Source organism: Biomphalaria glabrata, chromosome 9, assembly GCF_947242115.1.
Source record: "Biomphalaria glabrata chromosome 9, xgBioGlab47.1, whole genome shotgun sequence".
NCBI lineage: Eukaryota > Metazoa > Mollusca > Gastropoda > Planorbidae > Biomphalaria > Biomphalaria glabrata.
In genome coordinates, this window is record NC_074719.1 from 39,069,079 (window position 1) to 39,080,227 (window position 11,149).

Consider the following 11,149-nt stretch of genomic DNA (forward strand, 5'->3'; position numbering starts at 1 on the left):
CGACCACAGAGAAAAAACCTTCTCCCATATACCCCCTTCCCCCTACTGGTGAACTATTGGACCATAGCGCTCAGAGCATGCTATAAGCATAAAAGTAGTGCTATATAGACTCTATTATTATTTATATTATAATTATAAGTGGTTAATCTGTAAATAGTGTTTAGATAATTGACATTGTATGAGTTATTGAATGGTAATTGTTCTCTTGCATTTCTATTGTTAGTACATGAATGTTACATTGTAATAAAAAAGTTCCGCTTTTTTTTATTTCCAGTGCCTAATTCCTGAGCTTCCAGTTGAGAATGGCTGAATAAAGGTGGCAAGCAATGCCATTTCCTGTTGCTCAAAGGTGACATTGTAACATAATAGGCTCAATTATCTGGAACTGTGAGTCTATAAAACAAGGGGAGACCATCCACAAATTTCTGTGCAAAAAAAAAAGAGTTATCGCATTTTCTTTTAGTAAAATAAATAAATAAATACATTTATTGTGTTCTATAAAATGTACATGCCAGTAACTCTACTTGTAGCAGCTTTTGCTTTTTGTGGTAAGATGTTGTAAAAACTAATTGTATTATTGAGATATTAACATTTCGTTTTATAATCAGACTTTTTAAAATTGCTTCCCTTTAAGATATTTCATGTCCAATGTCTACTACTTGAGGTTTTTTAAAGAATGTTCTTTTATGGAGATATTCAAAATGTTTTGCTTATTTTTGGATACTAAAATCAAAAGTAAAATTTGCGATTTTTTTTTCATTTAGAACATGAAGGTACAGTTATGAAATATTTTAATTAGATATAAAATTAGAAGTTTATTATATTATCGAAAACAACTTAATAAAGGACTTACATAATAATATTTAATCTTCCTCATATACCGTATTTATTGTTGCAAATTGCTTAGCTGTTTAAACTAAAAGTAGCTACTTTTTACCATAGTGCCCAACACACACGAGATATAGACTAGGGCTTTAGTAGTGATACTCAGCAAACTTTTGTCTCAAACTCTTTAACCTATGCACCCATAACTTGTTCCTATCCTGCAACTGATGTCTTCATAAAGAAACAACACATCATTACATATAGTGGAACCAAGTAACAAAAATGATTAGCTTATATTTTTCAGGGTCATTATTGTACACATGAGGTGCAGCCCTACGCTACAGTGAAACATTGACTACCTTTTCTTGGCTGGAAAAGAATTTTAATTTCTTCCACCTCTGATACTTAAACCAGATTCCGAAAATAAGGCAACACACACACACAAAATCACCGACGAGGACGTCCTGCGAAGAGCAGAGTGCCAAGATATCTTCAATGTTACCAGCAGTAGACGCTTTGGCTGGCTTGGACTTGGACACCAAATGCAACAAATGTTGTGTTCCACAATATCTCGCAATGGGAAGGATAGCTGAATGTCGTCTAGTCCTCAGATACACTGATAACTCTAGCACGACATGAAGCTCTTTAAAATAGACACAAATAGTTGGGAGAAAAAAAAGGGCACAGCTGGACAAGAATAACGGAGATGTCCTGGACCTCAGATGGTGAGCAGGCCAGCAGTAAGAGAAATGCTGAAAATGCTGTAGCGTCTAATGATCACGTGTGCTTAACCTCTCAGCATAGATTGGCTTCAAGTATTGGCTTCTTGAGTCACACGAGAGGTTGCAAAGGAAAGGAACCAAACAGCCACAGAGTTCCATAGTGTTCTTTCTAAAATACCAGTGTGATTTGAATGAGGACTGCTTGGTCGAGTGATATCCTGGTAAAGTCTAAGCTCTCTGGAGTGTCGTCTCGGTGTTACAGGTTCGAACCATTCCCACCGCCTCCCCCCCTCTCCGTTCTGCGGTTGGATTGGGTTAGTCTTTAAATCTGAAGAAATACCGAAACATTTCAGACCTATGGTATTTTGTTTACGAGAGGGGTGTATGCGATGGAAATAACCCAAAGGTCGCGCATGCCCAGAAAGAACATCTCTGGAAGCCTAAATCTAGTTCTATATCTTATTCTAAGATAGCTCTGCTCTTCTTTAATACTTTAACACATGAAAATATTAAACGGATTTGATTGATGTCATAGGTTAATTAAATTAATCTTCAACTGTGTGTTTCTAAAGCTATTTTACATACATTCGTTGAATTAGTTCCAACCTTGCCCAATAGCTCTGTTTTTTTTTTGTATATCGGGCGTCTGTCTTCTAAATATATATACATGCAAATATTTTGATAAAATACATGGATTTTGGTCGATTAGCTTTTTTGTTGCTCCATTCATAATATTTTTTTATATTCACGTATTCACTTTACTTATAACATTATTATTTTATTTAATTGTTTCTAATATATTATATTAGTGACTATAGTGGCTACCATGATACTCAAATATGTCTGACTTGTAGTATGAATATATTTATATAATACACAAATATATTTTGTACATATTTCAAAATAAGACAATAAGTTCCGATTTCAGATCAAGCACATACACAATGACCAACCTCTTGTACTTTTCCCCAATTAATGTCAGGTACCCATTAGAGTTAAGTGGGATAGAAGGAGTCCTAAGGATACCGAAAAAATCTTAGTCTTCACCAAGATTCGAACCTGGCCCCCACCCCTGGTTAGGCTTTACCACACAGCCACTGCGCCTCGTATATATATATATTCTATCTATGAATCAATAATTGGGAATGTAATCCAACAGACTACTAGTGTTTATACTGCATAAGTTTATTGTACATTTAAATTTCGTGTCTTGATTTCTTGATATACAATTACATTATTCAAGCATTATTGCCTGATGTTAGTTGCCCACCCGGAAGCAGAAAATGAAACCCAAAGACAGAGAGAAAGCAAACGACATTAATTCCTTAGTTTTATTTTTCAAATATCATTTTGCGATATCGACACTAGTTCTTCGATTTAATTTGTCGATACTTCTGAAAAAAATAGAAAATTGTTAATAGTATTTCATTACATAAGATTAATTTTTTAAAAAAGTTCCTTTATGTTTCAAATGTGACCTAGTTTAAGACTCCCACAGAAATATATGTTTTATGATTATTTACTGAAACACAGAAGCAGCGAATGTAGCCAAGAGAGACGAGCAATGCACCGGGTTGTTACAGTGTTCTGCTTTACTTTCGAAAATGGAAACATCCAGCCTTGGTCCTTTGCAGGATGAAGAACAATACAAACAGCTATGCCAGTAAGACAGTCAATTAAAAATTTTTTGTTTCTAAATTTAAATTAATCTTTTTTATCGTAACCATTTTTCGTATGCAGATTTTCTTAAAGTAAAAGTAATCTAAAAGTAGCTCAATATTTGATGAATATAGTGTTACAAATACAGAAGTGTATATTATCATTCAATAAAAAATATAGTTTTTTTTTTTACTTTTTAGTTATGCAAAATCATATTTCTAAGCTTTGAAGCACAATAAATGTTTTATTTTTTTTATTCCATTTAGTTGGCCTTTAATATGTTCAATATGTTTAATATGTTTAATATGTTTAATATGTTTAATATGTTTAATATGTTTAATATGGGCTAATCACTGCAATACCTCCAGCCTGGGCAGTGTATATTTAAGGTGATAATTGGCTCGCGCAGACCAATATCACTCTTTTAACTAAATGCAGTTCACAGTAGCAAAGAAAAGAAAATCTAAATCTACCACCTGCGGACAATGGTTATGCTTGCCCTGGATGAGGCAAAATATGTAAATCCCAGCTGGGGCTGCGCAGCCAAGGGAAATACTGCATTCCCAACTTTTCTATGGACTGTTTCATATGTTCAATATGTTTTAATATGGCGTCCTAGGCATTGTCACTTTATAATAGTCTCTTTCAAATTCTCTCTAAACCATTATCTTTTCATTCATAACATAGATCTATATAAACTATTCTTAATTTTAGATTTTAATGCTCTATATGGCTTTATCTTCTTTTTCTGTAACTATAAATTAAAAAGTTTAACTTAAGAAAAAAAATCCTTATGAAATGAAACAGAACAAATTGGAGTAAGAGCTCCATTCTCATAGATAATGCTCAGCAAAACGGATTTAAAAAGTCACAGCGATCGGACTCACAAACAAAGAAATATTATGCCGAACGCGCACTAGATCATTTCATGAGGTTGTGACTCGCATGAGGTTTGCAGGACCTGTTCTCCTACAGAATGTATTGCGCATCCTAATGGTGGCAATGGCATGGAGGCCAATACAAGAAAAATGCAAACTCACGCTGTCTGCCTGTCAATTCAACGTCCAAGACTCGCAAGCATATAAAAATGTGGCCAAGACTACGTGAACAAAATAGAAAAATAAAAAAATTGATAGCGAAAAAATAAAAGTACGCATTATATATAAAAACCTAGTCAGGCGAGTGACTCTAACATTACACTGGGACACGTTTAGTCCATTTCATCTCGATACAAAATTGTTTTCATTCGCAGCTGCCTAGTTTACCAATGCTTAAGACCCGCCCTGCTATTATCTTTGACACAGGCAAAGTCACGTGTTGTGCAATGAAACAAAAAAAGAAAAAAATGTTACACTATATATTGATAAATTCCGAAGAAATCTTACCAACATGTTTATGAATATTTCTTTCTCCAGGAAGAACGGTGAACTACAAAAGTGTTTTGACGACAACAAAGATGACTGCCAAGATTTAACTTTGTCCAACATGGTTCTTGGAGGAATTCAGACGATAGACTTCCTTTGTTCGGCAGAGGGCAAAGAAGGTTGGAGCACAATTAAAGCTTACTTATATATATATATATATATATATAATAATACAAATAATAATAATAATAATAATCTTTATTGTCCGTATGGAAATTCGTCTTACAATTTGTGCATTACACCAAACAAAAACATTATAACTATAAGAAACCAAAGTGTACATTCACACCAGACTCACTCATAATTTACATGTGATAAAGTTCATACCAGATTGTTCTTATTTAATGATTTGATTGCCAGGGGAACAAAAGAATGTTTGTGTCTGTTTGTCTTTGCTATCGGTGTCTTGTATCTTTTTTGTGATGGTAAAATCACAAAATCCTGACACAAAGGGTGATTTTTAATTTCGAGGATCTTGTTAGCGTTTTTTATAGATGTTTGTCTCAAACATCTGCCCAAATGGGGTTTGTTTTTTTGCCAATGATTTTACCAGCAGCATTTAGGATTCTATAAAGTTTATTCTTATTTTTAATGCTCAGATTGCCATACCAGGCAGTGATATTGAAACTTAAAATATTGCAGATATGAGCGTGATAAAACATAGCTAACATTAAACGAGGACAGTTTTCTTAGTAATCATAATCTTTGCTGCCCTTTTTTGCTGATATAATCAGTATTTTCAGTAAACATATAGTCAAATATATATAAATAAGATAAGATAAGATAATTTTTATTGATCCAAACATATGAAATTCATTTTGACATTACAATTGACAACCTCGACGTAACTACTGTACAATAACAATATAGATGAAAAATTCTAACAACAATCACACACGAAACACATACACATTCACAACCAGTGCTTTATGAATTAGACATCTATGTACTTCTCGATGACGACAGATGATCTTGTAACACGAAATATCATAGAACAAAGTCTCGAGTACCAACAACGGCTAACGATCAGTTTCGTAGACTTCAAGAAAGCGTTTGATAGTGTCCACCCAGAATAACTATGTAAAATAGTTAGAGAATACGGCATCCCAGAAAAATTCGTCCAGATCCTACGACACCTATACAGTCAGTCTAGTTGCTGCATTAAAACAGAAGAAGGAACAACATATTTTTTTTACCATCAAAACAGGTGTGAGACAGGGGTGCATCTTATCTTCCTTCCTTTTCTTCCTAGTCATCAACTAAATAATGAGGAGAGCAATGAGCCAGACTGTCTTTGGTATTCCATGGCATGAACAAATCCGAATGACCTGGATAAGACTAAAATTGGGATATAAGGCAAAGGATGCCCCCGTCAGACTTGGCGAGTCAAAGCTTGAAGAGCTGGAAATGTTCGCGTACTTTGGCAGCATCATAACAAATGATGGGGATGCCTACCATGATGTAGCGTGCCGAATAGGAAAGGCAGGGAGCATTTTCCAAAGTCTGCAGCCTATCTGGACAAACCAAGCCAATACACCTTCTCAACACAATCGTCATTCCAACTGCAATATATGCACGTGAGACATGGAAGTCATCTTTCAAAATTGAGAAAAGACTAAATGAGGCTCAACAAAAATGGCTGAGACGAATTTTGGGAGTGAGTTACACAGATCGGGTCTCAAGTAAGGAACTGGGAGTCGAAAACTTAGTGAGGTTGTGACAGAGCGTCGCATGAGGTTTGCGGGACATGTTCTACGACAAAATGAACTACGTATATCAAGTGTTGCTATAACGTGGGAGCCAATACGAGGAAAGCGCAACAGGGACGTCCTCGTATAACTTGGCCCCACTCCTTCATGGAGGACCTCAGAACAGAGGACACCAGGTGGGAGAAGGCTTCAGACATTGCCAATGACAGATCTTTGTGGAGACAGCTTGCAGCCCAATGAGGACCTAAGTCTAAGTAAGTAAGTCCTAACACACATTCCAAACTTTGAGTTGACATTAAGTTTAATTAATTTTTCCCAGCTTCAGTCAGCTAACCTTTGCAGTTTGGTATATGATATTTAAAAAGAGTTACGACATTTGAGACTTGATGTTTCTTACTTGTGAAACTCCATAACTAGAAAAGTAATTATACATTTTAAAGGTATTTTGGCGACGAAGTTCTTTCTTGTACTTAGACTAAGGGTTTAGGTCTAACCCTTCCCACGCCGAAAAAAAAATCCATAAATATTTGTGTGGTAGAGTAAAAACAAGAATATTCCCATATTTTGACGTCAAGTGTAAGGAAGTTCCTTTTTTCTTGACCAGAGCTAGATTCTATCAAAGACTCTCCGTGTGTCAACGATCAAACGACTTTCTTGTCAGCCAAAGAAGGAATGGAGGAGTGTGGGCAGACTTTCCAGAATGAGTTGCTGTTGGCCACTTTCTCCGCTATGTCTAGTGAGGAAGAAATGGAGTCAGTCAATATCTGTTTGTAAGTTAAATTTCTTTCAAGTTGAGCATTACAAAAAATCGTTTTGCTAAAATACCTTTACAGAAGTGGACCAACATTTGTGTGAAGAGGGCGAAAAAAAAAATAATTTTTAAAATGTAGGGAAATAGATAGAGTTTATTTATAGTTTAAAAACTCATGGCTTCTAATATTACTCCTGAAAATATAAGCATTATTTTTTACTATTAAACTTCATTCATTTAGCAAACAGCAGGACCTGTCAGGCCGCTAATGCGTTTGTGTAAACACATAACTCTTTTTTGTGTTCTTGTATATTGAATAGTAGGATTGTTTGAATCAAACTAACGTTTCCTCACAGCTACTTAGATCAACTGAGAAGTTGCGCTCTGGGATCAGTGGAAAATCATTGTGGCCCAAAATTTGGCATCATTGCTCGAAAACTTTTTGACATTGAATACCAGCCTTTTGCCAGGGAGTTGGATTGTGGTCAACAAGTTCGTCACATCCGTAAGTTTTTCTTTTGTTTTAATTAGATAGTTCATCAAATTTAGACAATCAAATATGTTCAGACATTTTTTATCCGTCATAACAATTAAAAATAAAATACATATGAATGGAAGTATCCTATAAAATATTCTTGAGGAGAAACGAAAGCGTTAATGTATTCAATACATTCTATCAGGAAAACATGAGACTGGGCAGAATTTACGACTTTGGTTAACATGCATGAAATTATGTGAAATTATAGTGTTTTTAAAACCTCTTCAGGTACTCTGAGATCAAGACTCGTTCCTTTGATCATCTCTGGTGTCAGAAGAAGACGTTAAATGTCGACCAGCTTCACGGTTCAAATCTTATGATGTCCAAGATTTAAAAAAAAATTAATTAGTCAAGATATTCTTTTTTAACTATATTCAATGTATTTCAAAAAAAAAATTCTTTTCTATATTATAATCAAGGAATAAAATTTCGATAGTTCAATAATTATTGTTGTAAGTTTTATTGACTTATTTAAAAAATCACTTCCACAGCCTTATAGATTTTAATGTGATATGTTTACTGAGCACTTTGTCTCTGTCAAGGCTTTTTTTCTTCTCTAATATACATATGCGTACTTCAATGCTAATTACTAAATGTACCCAAGGCCTTGGCAATACCGTAACGACACATATAACGACAGAATAAAGATTCAGAACGCCAAATTCACAGACATACAACATGTTTTTACATATGCTGTACTATAATACAGGCTCAGTGCTGACAAATGAAATATCCAGTATCAATTAAAATGAAACAGCTCAATATTCCAATAGACTGAATAATGACTATACAGAAAATAGAGTCTACACTTCAACTCTATAACCAAAAGTCCATCTGTACTGGACTAGGAACAAAACCACAATACTTTATTATGAGTTACATTCCATTAAAAAAAAAAATCTCACAAAATAAAACATCCGAAACAAAAACAGTTTTGAAGTAAACAACCTGTATTGCCCCCCCCCCTCTCCTCTACATTAACAGGAGACGCAAGGCTGGCCAGAACTCAGTCCTGACAGTCTCTTAATTTCTAAACAGATAGATATTTCCAATTATTCTTTAATAAGTCCAAAAAAAGTGTATCTAAAATCTGGATTTAAAATAATATTTAGGTAGATTGTTTGAGATGTATTAGTTAATCAGTAAAATCAATAGATTTGGCTAGCTTAATGGAGGACGGCGTAACAGAAGTGCCCCCTCTCTCTCTCCCCGGTAAGCGTTATAAAAGTCATCTCAGGCGCTATTCGGTCCTCACTGGCATAGTATAAAGTGGCTGGCAGAAGATGGACTCTAAAAGAGACGGAGAACTCTCACATTAGAGGCAAAGAGAAAACCTTCGTAGAGGAGAGAGACAGCAGACGTAAAGAGAACTTACATAGACACGCGGTGGACTACGGCTTTGTCTGTATAACGTATGTTAAAATATATAGGTCGCAATTAGGTCTGCGAAGCCATGTGAAACATTGTACTAATTCCTAATGGAGGAAATTGTCTTTTGATTTCGCTTAGAGACACTTCAGAACAAGACAAAAAAATAAATTAGTGATAATACACAAAGGACTGAACCATAACAAAAAACAACAACAACAACAACAAAACAACAAAAACCTAATTACATACTCAGAAAGACACAAAGATAAAGGCATATTTCTTATCCTATATGTTAGGGCTAAACATGGAAGTTCTCCTTTTTCCATAGTACCATTAGATTTATAGGCTTGAGCGTAGCACTGTTTGTCAGAATCATGTATGGAAACAAATGTATTAACAGAGTGTAAGTCTCTACTTAACATGCACGATTAAATTAACACATAGATACGGGTAGGACATATTTATTTTCACTTTTGAAGATTTTGAAGGAAGAGCAAAACATTTAAATATTAGTAACTATAGAAACATAGGGGAGCGACACAGCATACAGAAATAAATAAACTTGTTTATATTGGCATGTGGTAAGTGTATAGGATTTCCTCACAAAAATATTGCCCATTTTTTAAGTGTCATGAAATGTCTTTAAGGGTTTTCGTGAGGGATAGCGTTATGGAAGTAAAAAACAATGTAGATCACTCTCAGTGTTGGGACTACACAGAGTACCATATTTAAAAGCTTTTAGAAATAAACACATAACTAGAGGAGCTATGGGCAGAATAGTTGAGAGAACTGCCTCTGAGTTTATGTAAAGTGCAAACTCTGTAAACTATTTTTTCTAACGCTCTATGAAAATACTAATTCTTTTCTTCGAGTCAGAAGTGGGATGAGGAATGCAGTATTTCCAGTGCAATGAAATCAAAGTTTATATAACGAAACACGTCTTGAAGTCGCTCAATTCATACAATATATCAAAACTTCAAACTAACGAATCCATTAAAAATGCGCAAATTTAGTTTTTGTGATCTTAAATTGACAGACAAACAGACAGACAGTATTTGAATCTATAAGGCTGTGATACTCAGGAAATCTTTTTCTTCTATTAATATTTACATACTTATAATCTATTTAGTATTTCCTTAACTCCAATGCTATAAAGAGATGTCTTTCCAGGCTTTCCGATCTGCTGCAATGAACGCCCTTTTCTGGCCTCGAAGATTTTTAAGGTAAAGAGTGGGGTGTGTGGCCGAAAGGCTATGCCCGTTTTAACTTGGTAATAATTCATAATTGCAGTCCAATTAAATACTTAAATAGTATTAAAAAAATAAACACCTTATAGTATGTTGTCAGATAAGATTGATGGCTGTTTCAACCACAAAGTCTTAGATAGGGCCTACAGTAAACATGTTAAGGCTTATAGATTTAAATAAAAGTATTAAAAATCTAATTAGAATCTTTAGTGTCTATAAAGATCAAAGCAGATTCTATGAACGCACGCTCGAGTCTAGTAGAGACCCCAGAATTTTAAACAAAAGTTGAGGTCTTGCTGGAAGACAAGTTCAACATGAATTATTGTTTTGAAATTGTCGAGTCCCTCGAATTCCTTGAAGATCTGGAAAAGCTTTCCAAATTGATTCTACATTGAACAAACTTCTTTTTTTAAACAGATATAAACATAAATTTTATAGACAATATATACACAGCTTTCATCTGCAATTTATATGCAAGTAGAAAACACAAATGAAATATTAATATGGTAAGCAATCTAAACCTAATATAGATCTTGTATATTGAATATATATATATATATTGTATATAAATATATTACGCGTGGATGTACAGTATGCTCTAAACACGCATCCCCAGCTTGTCAACCCTTTTCAACTCCCCCCCCCCTTATTTATAACTCCAACAGTGTGGACTTACATATAGTTAACTCTTTCTCTCCGTAATGATTTATTTTCACGTTTGGAAGGAATTCGTCTTTTTACACATTACTATTTCCCTCCCCTGTTATGATTAAGTCTCAATAGCTTTGTCGTTTGTTATCAGAAAATGTTTTATTTGGTATAGATCTAAAGGTAAATGCATGCCCTTTTTATATAACACAAAGTCAAGTTTATAAAATGAAACATTAATTTAATTTAATGAGG

The 11,149-nt window shown here is 34.4% G+C and overlaps 1 protein-coding gene across 1 annotated transcript; it reads left to right on the forward strand.

Annotated features, from left to right (window-relative positions):
- The first annotated feature begins 385 nt into the window (after positions 1 to 385).
- LOC106052790 (uncharacterized) lies at positions 386 to 8,072 on the forward strand. The gene is made up of 6 exons (XM_056041806.1): positions 386 to 548; positions 3,081 to 3,210; positions 4,622 to 4,749; positions 6,944 to 7,109; positions 7,447 to 7,595; positions 7,857 to 8,072. Exons 1-6 carry the CDS (start codon positions 503 to 505, stop codon positions 7,913 to 7,915), a joined length of 678 nt encoding a protein of 225 aa, XP_055897781.1. The 5' UTR covers positions 386 to 502; the 3' UTR covers positions 7,916 to 8,072.
- The last annotated feature ends 3,077 nt before the right edge of the window (positions 8,073 to 11,149 follow it).

Excerpts from the sequence above, each read along its gene's own strand:
- LOC106052790 (XM_056041806.1), top strand. The coding sequence starts at position 503 with ATGTACATGCCAGTAACTCTACTTGTAGCAGCTTTTGCTTTTTGTG. Across the intron at positions 549-3,080 it reads AGCAGCTTTTGCTTTTTGTG|AAGCAGCGAATGTAGCCAAG; the intron begins GTAAGATGTTGT and ends ACTGAAACACAG. Across the intron at positions 4,750-6,943 it reads TTCGGCAGAGGGCAAAGAAG|AGCTAGATTCTATCAAAGAC; the intron begins GTTGGAGCACAA and ends TTTCTTGACCAG.